Source organism: Sarcophilus harrisii, chromosome 5 (assembly GCF_902635505.1).
Source record: "Sarcophilus harrisii chromosome 5, mSarHar1.11, whole genome shotgun sequence".
NCBI lineage: Eukaryota > Metazoa > Chordata > Mammalia > Dasyuromorphia > Dasyuridae > Sarcophilus > Sarcophilus harrisii.
In genome coordinates this window covers 39453570-39471438 of record NC_045430.1, presented here as the reverse complement: position 1 = coordinate 39471438, position 17869 = coordinate 39453570, and the positions used below count along the sequence as shown (strand labels likewise).

Genomic DNA, 17869 nt, shown 5'->3' with positions numbered 1-17869 from the left:
TTAGAAATTGTTGCACCACCTTTGTTTAGTCTTCCTATGTATTTTAATCTAATCTATTATATACATGTTTGCCAGAAAAGTGAATTACCATCATATGATGATGAAATCTGTTCACAGGCTCCAGCCTTGTAGCATGAAATAAACAAAAAGCAGGAGCAGGAGGGAGAAACCAGAAGTGTACTTCCTTTTCTTTAAGATGCCTTACTTCTTTAATTATCATCTATTCTGCCCCAGCATCTCCATGCATAAGGTCTACTGTCTACCCTAAAAAGTTGTTAGTCTAAGATGTAGGATATATGTCTGAAGTCCCTTGCAACTCAAAAATCTGTCATCTTATGATCAAATTAAATACCTAATTCAGAAATTACCTCAGAAAAACCTCATATCGTATAATTATCATCATTAAGGAACACAAACCTTGAAATTATATGTCTGTTCTGAATTGTACTTTTGTCATTCTTGATAGAGATAATAAGTTAAGCTATAATGTGCTTTTATATTTATCAATATAGATTATGTACATATATTAAAGATTATTTTATTGTTATAGATTCAGGTATTTCATTCACCAAACATACTTAAGTATAAAAGAGAATTCTGTAGTAAGGGAAACTTATGTGATATTAGAAAAGAATTAATAGAAGAAGTTACAAATGGATTTTATCTCAAACCTGCCATAGGGCCAGAGTATCCTAATATAGTGGATGTACCCTTCCCCAAATTTATCACCTTTTTTTTTTTTTTAGTGAGCTGGGCTCCTCTAAGATGTCACAAACTTTTTTTTCCCCCTCAAATATGATCTCACTTTCCTCCCTCCTTATTTCAAATCAGGTGATGCAATTTTAGTAACTTTTTTAGACTTCTATATATGCTGTTTTCCAAGTCAAATCAAATTTTTATCACCTACTATCCCCAATCTTATGAGCAAATAGAATATTTAATCATACATTTAAAATTGGGGGTCCATCAACATGGTTTTAAAAATCTTGATAATTTTTCCAATATAATTTGAATTCTTTGTAGTTCTATTATTTTGTGCATTATTTCATTTTATGCATTCTGAGAAGGGATCCTTAGATTTCATCAGATAGCCCAAGGGATCTGTGTCGTAAAAAAGGCCAGTGTAGCAATTGCTTGAATCATAGTAGTGGCAGTGTGAGTCGATTCACAGATAATCTAGTCCAATTCCATAATTTCGTTAATGATGCAGTTGAGGCCTAGAATTGGTTATAAGTTTCCAAAGCAATATCACATGGGTAATAAGTAGTGGAGTTGGGATTTAAACCTATCTCTTTTACCAAATCTTTTTAGTCCTTGGCTTAATGGTAAATTTGATTAATTATATTATTCTGTTTTCTCACAATGACCATTAACAATCAACAGAAATTTATTAATCAGTCACTGTTAAGCACTATGTGTTAGGGGTACAAATATAAAGAATGAAATAATCTCTATTCTTACCGATCTTGCAGGATAATAGAAAAAGAATATACTTAGATATTTATTATTACTTATCTGAAAAGTGAGGATCATAAAGGATATTTTATTTTCTAATAATTTTGTTGAAATAATAAACAATTTATTACAATCAAGAATTAATTGCTATGTGCAGACACTTGTTTTAAAAGTTTATATAAGCCTCAAAATTAATCTCCATATATTAAACTTACTTGTTTGAATTAATTCTTGTACATATACCGCATAATGACTTATTTATGAAAGTGTAAAACTTCATACTCCAAGTAATGTTTACATAAAGCAACACATCATTTACCTTAGGGCTATATTATTTTACTATGTTGCTGTTTGTCAGTAGATCTTTTTTCTGTACCTAGAACATTTTATTTAATTCACTCTATCTCCTTTTAGAAATTGAACTAGAAATTATCTGGCTGTCTTGATTACATATATATATATATAAATATATATATATATATAATGAATTCATAATGCATAGAAAGTCTTCCTTCTTAACCTAAATTGTCATTCCAAGAGATAACTAGTTCCTAATATGTGTAATTTTTTGTGTTAGGCACTAGAAACTGCTTGACAAATTCTTCTTCTGATTTTTCCCACATTTCACCACTCCATATCTGGTAAAGGGGAATTTCTATTTTGCTTATTTTGAAAAGGAAAAAACAAACAAACTTCTAAATAACTTGAATTACTTTCTACCTGAATTTTCATATCCTAAGAAAAATTTAGATTATATCAGTGATGATTTGCTTTAAGTCATTATATTCTTGACTTTCCTTAGCTTTGAGCTAAGGAATAAAGTATAAGTGTCTTTGAATATAATGGTCATGCTATATGTAGATTTGAAATCAAGATTAAATAATTATTGAATATGTTTTTTTTTATTTTAGGAAAGAAGTCACAAATCTTATCGTCCTTTAACAGTATTGACGTTTCGTTTAAACTATTTATATAGTGAATTAAAACCAGTGTCTTATCATTTGCTAAATCTCATTTTTCATGCTGTGGTTAGTGTGGTCTTCCTTAAAGTCTGCAAATTATTTCTGGACTCCAGGAGTAGTATAATTGCCTCCTTGATGTTTGCTGTGCACCCTATACACACAGAAGCGGTAGGTAAACCTAAAAATACATTTAAAAAAAATCCTCATGGATGATTCTTTTCTTTGAAACTTAAAAGTGAATTTCTTATAGCATTTACCTTTGTGGATAATATAAGTATTTCTTCAAGAAATAAAAACTAAAAATGACATTTAGATGTTACTTAAGGAAACTAAAATGATAGTCTCTAAATTGGTATAATTAGAGGAAAATTTCTAGGTAAAATAATGAATTTTACATGCTACATTTTAATGTAAATAAAATCTTTGAAATTAGTCAATATAATTCATTTAATTTATTCAAACATGAAAACAACAGGTATGTTTTTTATATATCTATATATATCTATAAATAAATAAAATGTAGTAAATATCATTTGCCTGATATTCTTGAACAGTAAATATAAAAATAATTTTTCAGTTCAGCAGTGGTATGTTCTGAAAATGGGATGAGCACTCTAAAAATGATCATGATTGTTATTATTAATGTTTTCTAGACTACTAACCAAATAACTGGGTATTGAAGAGACCACATATTAGATAATAGTGAACATGGGGTGGTTCTTGTTATAAGAAACAAAAGAGCTCCACTGATTTATTGATGAATTCAGGGAAGATTTATTTTACATTCTTGCAAAAATGGGTGCTTAAGTGACTAGACACACCATTGAAATTCCAAAGGCTGCATTTTATTTCCTCCCCTGAAGCACAAGTATCTCCCTTGATTCTCCATTAATTGGATGTTTCAGAAGTTATACAACATGCATCTCCACCCCACATTACAAAGCCAGTCCCTGCTCCCAAGGAGCTTATATTCCAGAAGGGGGAATGTACAGAAGAAGGCTAAGGGCTAAGAAGTAAAAATTGTTTTCAAATCTCTGGCCTTCATCCCTGATTACAAATTGTAATGCCGAAGAAACTGAGCAAGGCAGAGATTAGAGACCAATTCAATAATTTATTAAATGGAGAGAAATACTAGGACCAGTGCATCCATGTTGATCCCAGGGCTAGACGAGACTATCATCTCAAAGAGTCTAGCCCTGAGTATCGGGGCAGCAAGCTTTTTATGGAATAACAAGAACAATGACATTACTGATATTCTAATGACGTCTGAAATGGATAAACCTTTATCTTGTCAAACATTAAAGAATGTCTATAAAACCTTTATCTCAAACATTAAGAGGGGATGGTTATAACCTAAGGCAGAATTACAAAATAGGACAATTGGAGGAACTGGTCACCCCATTAAAAGGGAACTTTGGCATAACATTCCCCCCTTTTTCTCTTGGAACTATTCAAATCTTTGAATTACTTTCCTCTAGAAGGCCTTAGCACTATAATTTGAACAACCCTATGTGAAGTAAATAAACCAAATAAAAATCAAAATAAAGCTAGACCAATGCAAGGACTTATGACAAGGTCAAGTCTCTCCCCAATAACCCCAGAATTAATCAGCAAAACACAAAGTTCCTTCTTTCAATTATTTCTGACAATCAATTGTCAGATCCTCTGCAGTTGGAGAGCATATGGACAGCTGTGGTCATTTGTGCATGACTCGGCCTCTGCTTATGAAGAGCAGCAGGCTCAAGGCAGTTGTGTTGCCCGTTCAGAGGGCTGGCTCCAGGGGAGGAGGGTGAGGCTTGGAGCGGCTCCACCAGTCCTTCCCAGAAGAACAAACAGGGCTGCCACTAGAATACAGATTTCTGAGCAGATTATGCACAGTTAGACCAAGGCAGGCAACCCCAAACTTTTAGAGGCCTCAATATCAACAAGGTCCTTTTAAGTACGCTGAACTACTAATTAAAGACCTGGGGTAACAGCAGTGGAGAAACAGCTCAGAGAGACTGCCACTTCCAAGACAGGTATCCAATTTCTGGTTGTTTCTAAAAAATAATCCCCAAAACTGAGTCTGCCAGGGTAATTCCAACAGAATAAGGAATTTCCAAGTTTAAAGCACAATCAGCAAATCGTAGTCTAGTAAATTTAAGCAAGGAGTAAAGGACTTCCAATTAAATCTGAACTAGCAAGATACCAGTTTTGCCAATTTCCTATTTCTTCTCCTCCTTTTTTTTTCTTTTGGAAAGGAATTATCAAATGACCATCCCACATATAAATCATACACATATACATAACGGACTAAAAGTCCCTCAAACATAACAGTAATAGTTACACAAGTTTAACAATGTCCATTCCAAGTCTTAAACACAGCACAGTAATTTTTTTTTTTTTTACAGTAAGTGAAAATTCTAACAAGTCAACCACTTTCCCATTCCCCCCCCCCATCAGTCCAAATTACATCAGGAAAAGTGGGTGATGGCTGTCAATTGCTTCTTCCTGCTGAACAGGGACAATGCTCAGTCCGGGAGGGGGATGGGTCTGTAGTGTGGTGAGTTGACAAACAAAGGTTTGATCTAGGTCCCAGAATTGCAAGTCAATATATCTAGAAATAAAAACAAATCTAACAAAGAAAAGTTAGGACAGTCTGAGATAGAAAGAAAGACTGATTCACAAGGACTGTTACAGATGTGGCTTCTCATTAGTTAAAACCCTTAAAAAAAAAAACTTGAATATCCAGACACAATATCTAGTAACCAGTAGATGACCAGACCAAATATTTATTTGCTCGAGTATTTAGGATATAGTGATTACACATAGATTGGAAACAGCAAGGTATGACATAATTAAATTAACAATTTCTTATTGACCATTATAGAAGTCATTACAGGAGGGAAAAAATGCAGTGCATATTAACTACAAACCCAAGATATTTTACCTCTAGTAACAAATCCTAAACAAATATTTACCATAACCTTATCAGTTTGCTGCTTTTAAAATGTCTGGAACAGTTTAGAGGAAGGGGGAGAATAGAATTTAACCCTTCCCCCAACTCCATAAGGGTGGGGAGCAAAGTCACTCCAGGCTAACTATGTGCTCCTATAGCTGAAGTAAGCAGCAGTAGGGGGGCGAGTTTAAATCTTTACAAAAGATCTCTACCCCACCCAACATTTAAAGTAGCAAAAATCAGTGGGTGGGTGGGGGAATCCCATAAAAACCTACATTTCCAGCAGAGCTGGATTTAAAACATATAATCCATCTCTATTTCATTTCAAATAATAAAACAACATAGTTTCTTTCTCTCCTTCTGGCCCCATATGGCCATTATTCCCAGTGGACTTCTCCTAAGGTCCAACTTGGCCATAGTTGAAACTTTCAGAAAAGTCCTTGTTACATACTTTAGGTAAAGTTAGAGGCACATGACCTCTTTCAGGCAAGTTAACAGAACTTTTTTAACAAGCTATTGTTCCTTTAAGATCTTATACTTAAGGATAACCAATTCATTTCCCAAATTTAGAATCATCTTTAAATTCCTAATCAAATGTTTTCACCAGCTGGAGTTCAGTATTGAAATAACCAATTCCCAAATTTGATCATTGTTCTTAAATTTAACAGAGCTCTTAGGTTACCGAAACAGACAAATTACAAACAATTTCACAAAAATCACATAGAACACAGAGCACAACTAGACTGTCTAATAACATACAAGACACACTGATCACACTTAGATTGCACAATTACAACATTTATTAGGACATTAACATTAAAGCCAAACTAAATGGCGTTTTTAAAACCCCCTGTCTTTGTGGATAGCCCCCTGACCATGCAAAAGTGGGAGGGGGCCGGTATTACTCTAACACAGGATGACCCAAGCAGGAAAACCGAGTCCCATTTTCAAATGTATATACTTCCCACTCGATGGAAGAAGTGGGAGGACCTCTTGTAACCAGATAGTACCCCAAAAAGTACCCAGACAAACTTACTCTCCTGTGGCCGAAAGGGGTTGTCTATCATCAGGCTATTGTGGCTGGAAACTGCTCTCTTTCCTGGAGGCTCTGGAAAGAAATCCAGGAGGGCCTGACCTCTCCAGGCCAAGAATTCAGATTCACAGCCATCCTGCTCATTTTCTAATTATCTCGCTGGGGCCTCCAAATGTAATGCCGAAGAAACTGAGCAAGACAGATTAGAGACCAATTCAATAATTTATTAAATGGAGAGAAATACTGGGACCAATGCATCCATGTTGATCCCAGGGCTAGACGAGGCTATCATCTCAAAGAGTCTAGGCCTGAGTATCGGGGCAGCAAGCTTTTTATGGAATAACAAGAACGATGACATTACTGATATTCTAATGACATCTGAAATGGATAAACCTTTATCTTGTCAAACATTAAGGAATTTCTATAAAACCTTTATCTCAAACATATTAAGAGGGGATGGTTATAACCTAAGGCAGAATTACGAAATAGGACAATTGGAGGAACTGGTCACCCCATTAAAAGGGAACTTTGGCATAACAAAATCAGTCCCTGCCCCCAAAGAGCTTACCTTCTAGAAGGGGAAGATAAACCTGCACCTTTGATTATTGTTTAATGTCTTTGTAGGTTTCAGTTTTCTAATTTGTTTAATTTTTTTCCAATTTGATTTTTATAGCTATGGAAACCAAAATGCCCATCTATTTCTCACATTGCTCTTATCCAGCAACTTCTGCCTCTGCAGATAATAAGTAAAGCATATACTGGCTTAAATAGATTAAAAATTGATGCATATCTTTAAAAAAATTTATTGGGTTTTTTGTTACTAATGCAAATCTTAACCATCAAGCATTGATTAAGCACCTCATGTGCTAGTGATTAGGTTTACAAATAAAATAGTTACTTTAGTAGTAAAATAGCAAATGACTTTTAAAACTAATAGAAGTCTTACCTTTTTCTAAATTAAAAAATAAATTATTATTTAAAATCTCTCAGTCAATACAGTAACTTATTTATAATCAGCATTGGGAATTCTTCCACCAATATAGATCTAAGATTTCAGTTCTGGTGGCATCAGAGATCTAGATGAGATAGATTTAAGTCTTCTCTCCAGCCCAGCACTTTCTTCATTGCCAGAGAAAAATAATTCGCAAATATACTATTGTAATTTCTATTCAGATCAGTTTTACTTAGAAAACTATTAGACTTGAAATCAAACTTCATTAAATTGCTAATTTTTATTTGGGCTTGAGTGATAGTCCTTACTAATTACTGTTTATAGGGGGAAGTGGTACTTTGAATTGAGCCTGAGGGTCTGAGTGAAATAGTTCTATTGTTTAAAGAAACAAACACACCAACCAACCGTGTAGTTGTTAATCCTCCTCTAAAAATAGCCTATAAAAAGTTTCTTTGAATATTTTAGAAGAGATCTACCCAAGCCTTAGAGTGAATCTTAACCCTGATTAAATTGAATCCCTAGGGGCAAAGTTAAACTCACTGTGCTAAAGTTGTTCCATCATCTGGCAGAGTATAGCTCTTACTGGTGGTATTGAGTTAACTCAGGTTTCTTAAACTGTGTTATGATGGCTCACAATTCAAAGCTTAATTCCAGTTACTCATCTGTAAAATGAGAGACTTGCATTACTGCAATTACTGCAGTAAATGCTCTCTTGGTGTCTGTTTTATCTCTAATAGTCTGGATTCTGTGTATGAAGATAGTGTCCTGGACTTGGGAATCAGAGCTGAAGTTACAACTTCTCCATCTATTTAGCTGTGTGACTGTGGGCAAGTTACTTAAGCCTTCCAAGCCTCATTTTTTTCAAATATAAAATGGAGATTTTATATACACACAAATACATAAATACACTACCTCACAGTGTTACCTGAAAGAAAACAAATCTTAAAGCTATTACATCAGTGTAACTCATTAATGTATTCTTTTACATCTCACATGAGCTGAAAAATCAGATTAACCAAGCTTGCAGAACTATGTCTAATGAAAGATCTGTGTTCTGCAATATGATATATTCACTTACTTGATTCAGTAAGTATTTATTAAGTACAGTGCTGGAATCTTTGGTGTGTGGATTTTGTAATCTGCTGAGAGGCCTTTGGTACTTCTAATTTTCTTTGATGAGAAGATTTTGGGGAAATTGGCCTCTTCTGGAAAGTGAGGTATTATTTGCTAAAATGATATTATAATACAGTAAGGCTATTCATTTGAGAATAATGGAAGAAATATTTAACAGTGTTTCAAAGACTTAATTTATACTATTATATCTCATTTGAATCAAGAAGATTTATTTCTAAAGAGTTGAATGGAATAGAGCTGCTCATTGAAACCTAAATTTAATTTTCTTAAAAAAAAAAAGAATCCTTTCTTATTTTGGATAATGATTACTAATTTTATTTTAGTTCAAATTTTTGTATTAGATTTTCTTAAGTACGAAGTGCATCTGTGAATAGAATCACATGTAATAATTTTTTTTTTTTTTTTTTGCTAGCTTTAACCTTGGTTGCTATGTTACTCATTATGTTCCAGGGAAGATTTCTGTGTGTGTTAAAAATATTCAAAAAAGGATGGAAATTCGTCCCTAACATAGTAGCTAAATCTTAAAGATGTATTTAAACCTAAAATATTTAGACTGGAATAATTTGAAAAAATTGAAGTTATGGACATTTGCCACATGAGGGCACTCAAAGAATATTAACATGTATGGCATTCTAATTTTTTTGGAAAATTAAGTATTTGAGGCATTCCTTATTAACTAAAATTTTTTTATCTTCTATTCTAGGTAACAGGTGTTGTAGGAAGAGCAGAACTTTTATCATCAATCTTTTTTCTAACTGCATTTTTGTCATACACAAAATCTAAAGGTCCAAATAATACCATAGGTAAATGTCTGCATTTTCTTTGACTGTAGAATAGTAAGGAAAAGTACTTTGTAAAAGGATATAAGAATTATTTTAACACAAATACTGCTTTTGGATTTATCATTAAAACACCAGAAGAATATAATTTCAGTGGAGAAAGCATATCTGTGTATATTTATTTTCTTAAAATAAAAATTTGTGATATGTAGAAATGTCCTGTTATTTAAATGCTTTTATTTATTCCCAGCTTTACTTTTAAAACATCTCTATTTGGTGCAGTTAATTTAACCGTTAACTGCTTTCCTTTAACCGTGATACTGAAGTAATAATGGTAACACATCTCTGATGGAGACTTATTGATTCTTCAAAGATCTGCTTCAAAATTCTTCAAAAAAGCCCCATAAATAAAAATGTGTAAAGAAAAATTCACTTTAGGTTCGCTTCATATGCTTATTAACAACATTTTTTATTTCAAACTGGCATTCTAATATTTAATGTCCAACATATTCAGAACATTGTAATCTTTTTAGAAGTTATATACTTGCAGAATACAAAACGATTTTGTAATTATATGCTGCAGAGTGTCAGGCATTTGAAAGGCAAATTTGAAGAATTCTGATGTTGTCTGCACTATTCAATTAGCCATGCCATGATCATTTACTTAGTTTGGGTAAATGATAAAGAATAGTGTGTAAAATAAGTTTAGAACCATACGGTTTTAGAGCTGGAAAGGATATTAAGGCTAGAAAAGTTATTAAGCATATAAAATGGTTATGGTTTTATTTTCCCTTCTAAATCCAATTCACATTCATACCAATGAATTCACAGATGTTTGAAGGAAGTTTCATATTTCTAGAATTTTCAGTAGGAATGTACTTAAACTGATTTTATTTATAGATGAAGAAACTGAAGCCCAGAGTAGTAAAGTAATTTAATCAGCATTAGATGATAGTGAGAACCCGACAAGGACCCAGATTTAACAACTATAATTCAGGCAAACAGGTAAAAATACTCAGTTTTGCAGAATTATATAGAATTTTAGCTATATAATGTGGCCACACAACAATGAATTTGTCTAATGTCATAGTATACTATGTTAATCAGACATTCTTGATGTGCAATCAATAATTGGTCAATAAACTAGAGTAACCAAAGTAATTTCTTTGTGTGTCATTCTCTTGGATCCCTTTGGAATGCTACTGCTTCTTGATGCTCTCCCTTTTGTTAAATCATAAAGGTATCATTATAGAAACTGAATTTGCCATTCTCATTTCTTCTCCTTCACCTCTTCTATGTTGTCCTCTTCACTGAAGATTACTTCTGTCAAACAAATTTTGCTTTGTCTTAATACATTTTATTTTTGGTTTAAATCATTTGTTTCTGGATATGTACCCCATGTTATATGACTCTACCTTCCTTTCAGAGGAAGTCTAAGAAACTTAATCCCAAATTGATATAATAATTATGCAACATTCTGTCCTAGATCCTGCTCTGTAGAGAAAATATTAGCTTTTTATTCACTTCCTTTAATGGTCTTTTTTTACATTGCTGTACTAATTATGTTTGTTCCTTTGATTATTTCACTATATCTTTTTGTCCTCCTGTCTCTTCCAGAGTTTTGCTGAATACTTGCTCTTTGTCATTTCTCATTTCACAATAATTTTCTATTACGTTGACTTAGCACAGTTTGTTCAATCATCTATTGGTCAGTGGACAGTGGAACTTTGATTGCACTTCTTTGCTACCAAAAAAAAAAAGTAGCACTTGGAATATTTTAGGACATGTTAGACCTTTCTTTTGCTGACCTTATTAGGATTTGTGCCCAGCAGTGGAATCATTTGATCAAAAGCAGACATTTCTAAAATTTTTGTTTTCTTTCATATTAATATGTCTTGACCTGTATGAGGTTCTTTCCTCTAATAAATCTGCTCAGTATGGCAGCCTAATTTTCTTCACTGGCTATTGGAGGAGATTAACTGTTCTTATTTTAGAGTTGTACTGGGGCACTGAGAGTTTAAGTGATCAGCCAGTTTGTATGGCAGTATTTGAATAAACTCAGTCCTTTACTGCACTAATTTCCTCTGAAATTTAAATTAGAAGTGTAGTATAGTTAACATTTCTGGCCAAGTTAAAATGAAGGATTCTCATAAAAATGAAATACATAACACATTTTAAACAAGAAGGTTTTGGGGACAGTATGCTACATAGGGCTCAAAAATTTTGTAGAGGATTTTTACATTAATCAATAATAGCAATCAAATCTAATTTATTCTGATGCTGTTATGAGATTATTTCATAAATTGTTTTTGTTCCTTATAGTATGGACTCCAATTGCATTGACTGTGGTTCTAGTAGCTATTGCCACGTTATGTAAAGAGCAAGGGGTCACTGTCGTGGGGATATGCTGTGTCTACGAAGTGTTTATAGCGCAAGGAGTAAGTAGCAATCTAAACTTTTGCATTTTTTTTTTTTTTTTTTACAGTTCAATTAAATTTTGTGTACTATTTAATACACCTGTATTTCAACTTTTTTTCTGTTTGCTTTAGAGGCAAAATAATTTTAATTACTATTTTTAATAGAAAATAAATATGGCTTAATATTTTAAAATAGGAATTATTACCCTTTTCCTTACCAATTCTGAAAATTATTGATATGATTGTTAAAATCAATTTCAAACCAAAGGCTTATTATATAAAATATATTGTTGTTATTGGCCTTAATTATTTTGTTTTATATTTGCAGACTTAAAATGTATCTCATTTTAAAATTTCTGCCCATTTCTTACATCTACGAATTTGTTATATTTTACATCTTTCTAAATTTGTGTTTAGCCTAGTGTTAATGTTTTAAGTTTGTTAATGAACTAAGCTAACTATTTAACACTTTTCTCTTCACCAGTATACCTTGCCATTATTATATACTACTGCTATGCAGATTCTTCGTGGAAAGGGCAGTATTCCTTTTTCTCTGCTGCAGATTCTGCTAAAACTTATTGTTTTGATGTTCAGCACACTGTTGCTTGTTGTGATTAGAGTCCAGGTTATTCAGTCTCAACTTCCAGTATTTACAAGGTAAAAGCCATACTAAGAAGATTATGCTTTGGAGGTTTTGTGATAGATTAACTATAAATTGGTCAGATATTTGAGAAACACTTAATTTTATACCAACATTTTGTCACTGTTTATTCTTTAAAAACACCAATCTTTATAGCTTAGTTTTATTGGGCTATTTGAGTTGCTGTTAATGAAATACCATTAGACAAACTGGCATTATAAACAAGAATTATATTTAATAGAGACTTCTGTGTAATCTGTATAATGGTAATACTGTACCATTATTAAAAAAAAAAGCCTTATCCTTTATAATTTGATCAATTAAGTATACTAAATAAAATACATGGGAGGCAATGGAGTCTAATTGATAAAGTTCTAGACTTGGGAGCTTATACTGTCTTTCATCTTAACTGTTTGACCATGAGCAAGTCGCTTATCTCCAAGCCTTAGTTTCCCTTATCTTGGGTTCTAAGTAGACTTCTAGCTGCTGTATTTGCTAATATTAGCACATTTTTAAAGTTAATCTTTTTGATAATTTTTATTTAAAAGAAGCTTTAGGTATTCATTTTTTTTTATTTTAACCAAAAAGTTTGAAATAACAATATAACTGATCAGATTATGGTTTCTCTTTGACTTAGAAAATAACCTTTTAAATTATTAGTTAGGATTAAGATTTTGTTTTAATTCTTACTTATATGCTTTGTTATGAATACTTTAAAATTTAATTTCAAAACTTTTTTCTCTCCCCTCATCCCTCTAGGTTTGATAATCCAGCAGCTGTAAGCCCAACTCCTACAAGGCAATTGACTTTTAACTATCTCCTTCCTGTAAATGCTTGGCTTCTGTTTAATCCCTCAGAACTGTGCTGTGATTGGACAATGGGAACAATACCACTTATAGAATCCTTTTTAGACATTCGAAATCTTGCCACATTTGTTTTCTTTTGCTTTTTGGGATCACTATTAATATTCAGTGTTCGATATCCTGGTAATTCTTCAAAGACTGTGTTAATGGTAAGAAATTCTTTCTTAGTAATAGTTTCATTTTTTAAAGTATTATACTGCTTATTTTTAGTGACATTTAATGAGTATTCCTTTTTTAATAAAAAAACATTAAAACAGCTTAATCAAAACTACATTAAAGCAGATGATTTGTGAAAAGGGTGTTTTTTAACATTCCCTTTTATGTTTTAAATTGTAATTCCATGTAGGTAAATGCATTGTTTTAAACTTCGTATTTATTTCAGTTTTGGGAGGTATTTTATCTACAAAGCTGTGTCAGGTGTTTTGTGTTTCTTTGTCATTATTGTTTTTCCATTACTACACATTTACAAAAATTCATGAAGATCTTTCAGTTTTATTTTTGTATTATATTACTCCTATAGAATTAAAAAGGATTGATTAAAAACCATCTGTTTCATAAATCCTGAAGCAAAGAGAAAAATAAGTTTTATCTCAAATCTTCTGAGGCCATACCTACTTTTGATTCACTCACATAGCTACTCTAAATAATAACAAATAGATGAGGATGCAGAAGTCCTTAGAGATTAAATTTATTTCATAGTACAAAATTTTAGTGTAATTGTATGGTTATTCCAAGTAGTTAAGAAATACAATAGAAAACTCTCATGTTTTCCTATTAATCGTTCTGTGCTAATTTGTTGCTGTTCCAATTTTTTTTTTTTTTTTGGGTAACTACTCTTTGTCAGTCATCTATTCCTTGATGCAAAGTAATGTGTTAAATGTTTCAAGTTTTTGAGATTGAATAAGGAACTTTATTTGTGTGCTTTAATGTAGAGATAGAAATATATGCTATTCTTAATTTTTGTTTTTAATAAAAGTCTATAGAAATGGATCCATAGAAAACCAGTGAAACTAGATTCTGAATAGTTCTATAATTCAGGTTGAATCTGGTATAATCCTCAATTTAAATTTTCATTGAATAAGTAGCATACACACACACACACACACTACACACAGACACACACACACACGAAATTACAGTTTCTACATTTTTTAGTAATTATACCTACTTATTCCTAAACAAAATTCTCCTTGAATAGTCTAACATTAGCAAAAATTGTAGAAGTGTTTCACTTGTGTCAATGCATTCTGTTATAGTACGAAGCACTATTGTAGACTCCACTCTTCAGGTAGTCTTAAGGTTTTCTTAGACCTGGTAATATTCTTACTTTTGCTTCAGTTAGTTTTATAATAATTTTCATGTGTAACTCTTCCACATTATCATTATAATTTTTCAGTCATTACATCATTTAAGTCACCTAAAAAGGAGATAGGTTTGGGTGTTTAATTAGTCTAATTAAATTTACCAAAATTTCTGGGTATTTTTCTTTATAGGCATTATGTTTAATGGCATTGCCATTTATTCCTGCATCAAACCTCTTTTTTCCAGTTGGCTTTGTGGTTGCAGAGCGAGTATTGTATGTACCAAGCATGGGATTCTGTATTTTAGTTGCTCATGGATGGCGGAAATTATCCAAAAGAAAGTAAGTTAAGATTTTAGTTCAATTTGGTGATTAGCAATCATAGAACCAAATCAGACAGACCCAAGTATTTTGAAGTAGATGTTTGGGTGTACTAGAATTATTCTTGTTTTGGGTTTTATTTTGATAGTTGTCTTTTTTAATTCTCCTTTTAATCTTTTTTTTTATCCCTTCCTTTTTTTTTTTAAATTCTCTTTTTCAATATTTGTTTCATTCACTTCTGTTGCTTGTTCTGTCAGTTTTGGAGATCTTTTAGCCTCTCTAATAATTGTCTATATTAGATTCTGTCATATGAATTGACCATTGACTGATGTATATATTATGGGCATAAAGGAGACAAGACATCTGGGGAATCATAACTCTAAAGATCATATACTCTAATTCTCTCATTTTATAAAGGAACAAACTGATGACAAGAAAGACTCTGGACTCTGAATAGTTCCATAATTCAGGCTGAATCTGGTGTTATCTTCAATTTAAATTTTCATTGAATAAGTAGCATACACACATTTATTTGCCTAAAGTCACACATCAATCATAAGTGGTAGTCAAAATCTTACAATAAACTACCTTTCCAATCAAATATGGGTATTCTTGGAAAAAGTATCTATGTGTTTAATAATTGGAACCTATCTTATTCCAGTTCCACCTCCCTAGTCCCTCTAAATAGCAATCCTGGTTTGGTATTAGCTTCGCGCTTTATCCCTGCTTACAGCTCCTTCTTTGGACACTTTTTAGTGGCCTTGTCTTCTAGGTCTGTTGACATACTGAACTTTGAAGTCCATTAAAATGCAGACCTTCTTCACACAAATTCTTGCCAGATTATAGTTTCACCCATTCTGTAATTGTGCAGTAATGTTTTGAAGCCATGTATACAACAACTCTATTACATTTCATCACTCTAGCTTCTTGAGATCCTATGGATAGTTTTAGTTCCTGAATTTGTTATCCAACATGGTAATTATTAATCCAGCTTTCTACCATTTTCAGACTTTGCAAGCTTGTCATCTGTTATCATCCAATAAAAACTTTGAACAACAAAGGCCAAAGACCAGATTCCTAGGATAATATAGAACTCTGCCTATAGATTGACATTAATCTTAATCACTATTCTGCTTTTTATCCTTCAAAGAATTCTGAATCCTAATAATCCATATATTTTAATCTTGTCCACAGGGATAGCATGAGAAATTTTTATCACCTGCCTTACTCTGTAATCCAGGTTTCCCATTTTTTAGACTTTTTCCAGTAACTACTCTTGTAATCATGTTAAGAAATCCATAAATGACATGAGAGAGATACAAATACAATTGATTAAAAATCCCTATTAATAAGGAGCTGACATATAAGTGGGAGTGTATGTGTGTATATACATACATATATAAAGAGTGTGAATAAATGTAAAGGAAGTAAAAGCAAATATATACACACTGTTTATTGAAAGGATGAACTGGATTTGATAAAACTTATGTTGGCTTTTTATGATTTTACTACGTCTCAAAATGAACTAAGACCAATCTATACATTAAAAATAACATTGTAAAGACAACTAATCAACAGAGTGACCTACCATAGTTCCAGAGGACTTTGGTGAAATATGCTTCCCACCTTCTACCTTCTGATAGAATGATAACTCAGCACAAATTGAAGCTTTTTTGTTTTGTTTGGGATTTTTTGTATTTTGGACATAGACAGTACAAGAATTAGTTTTACTTGATGATACATATTTGTAATAGGAGTTTTGTTTTTCATTTTTGATAAGGTGACTCTGTAAAAATAAAATTTAATTTAAATAATAATTCACCATTTCTCCAAGCATTCACAAAAGTCCTAGAATTTATCTGAATCAAACTCAAGATTACCAGTCTATCATGTGAATATGGAAGCAATGTTTTTCATATTAATCTTCTAGCAACTTTACAAGCCACCAGCCATTTTAGAGAGTAATTTGGAACTGTACTCAAAAAGTTGTCAAATCGTGCATACCCTGTGATCCAGCAGTGTTTGTATTGGGCTTCTATCCCAAAGAGCTCTTGAAGGAAAGGGACCCACGTGTGCAAAAAATGTTTGTGGCAGTCCTTTTTGTAGAAGAAACTAGGAACTAAGTAGATGCCCATCAGTTGTAGAATGGCTGGATAAGTTATGGTATATGAATATTATGGAATATTATTGTTCTATAAGAAATGATCAGGAGGATGATTTTAGAGAGGCCTGAAGAGACTTACATGAACCAATGCTAAGTGAAATGAGCAGAACCAGGAGATTATTGTACGCTACAATATCATTATTATCAATTCTGATGAATATGACTCACTCCAACAATGAGATGATTGATACCAGTTCCAGTGATCTTGTGATGAAAAGAGCCATTGACACCCAGAAAGAGGACTGTGGGAACTGAATATAGTTCACAACATAACATTCTCACTCTTTTTGTTGTTGTTCGCTTGCATTTTGTTTTCTTACTCATTTTCTTTCCTTTTTGATCTGATTTTTCTTGTAAAGCAAGAGAATTGTATAAATATGTTACATATCGGATTTAACATATATTTTAACATGTATAATATATATTGGATTGCCTACCATCTTGGGGAGGGGGTGGAGGAAGGAGGGGAAAATCTGAAACACAAGGCTATGCAAGGTTCAATGTTGAAAAAGTATCCATGCATATGTTTTGAAAATAAAAAGCTTTAAAAAATTAAAAAAACAAAACAAACTTTAAAAGCCACTAGCATTAGATCAGCAATTACATCTCATAATTCTTAGTTCTAGTTTGTTTAGGCATTGTGAATTGTACTTATTGAGAAGATGTACATATTCTGCTGTACTCTTATTTATCTTGGTTTTCTGTGCTGATAGTCCAGAATTATAGAATGTCAAGAGCTTAGAAATCCAGTCTAAACTCCTCATTTTACAGAGTTGATGAGATGATTTGCTTGTGCAGTTAGTGGTAGAGTCAGAACTTGGATTCAGACTTTCTGATTGCAGGTCCTGTAGTATCTTCCTTTTTTATCCTATTCTTGAAAGTCTAAACATTCATTCTCTTTGAAAGAGAAA

At 32.3% G+C, this 17869-nt stretch overlaps 1 protein-coding gene across 4 annotated transcripts in view; it reads left to right on the top strand.

Moving 5' to 3' along the window:
- Window positions 1–17869, top strand: part of TMTC3 (transmembrane O-mannosyltransferase targeting cadherins 3) — an 83583-nt gene that overhangs the window by 31821 nt on the left and 33893 nt on the right. For 3 of the 4 annotated variants that reach the window (XM_031939712.1, XM_031939714.1, XM_031939713.1), the window contains exons 4-9: window positions 2367–2585; window positions 9178–9277; window positions 11576–11691; window positions 12155–12327; window positions 13070–13322; window positions 14667–14815. In XM_031939712.1, the coding sequence (XP_031795572.1) occupies window positions 2367–2585; window positions 9178–9277; window positions 11576–11691; window positions 12155–12327; window positions 13070–13322; window positions 14667–14815 (1010 nt within the window). Of the gene's footprint in view, window positions 1–2366; window positions 2586–9177; window positions 9278–10153; window positions 10259–11575; window positions 11692–12154; window positions 12328–13069; window positions 13323–14666; window positions 14816–17869 lie in introns of those variants that run through there. The other variant, XM_031939715.1, reaches the window with a different exon arrangement.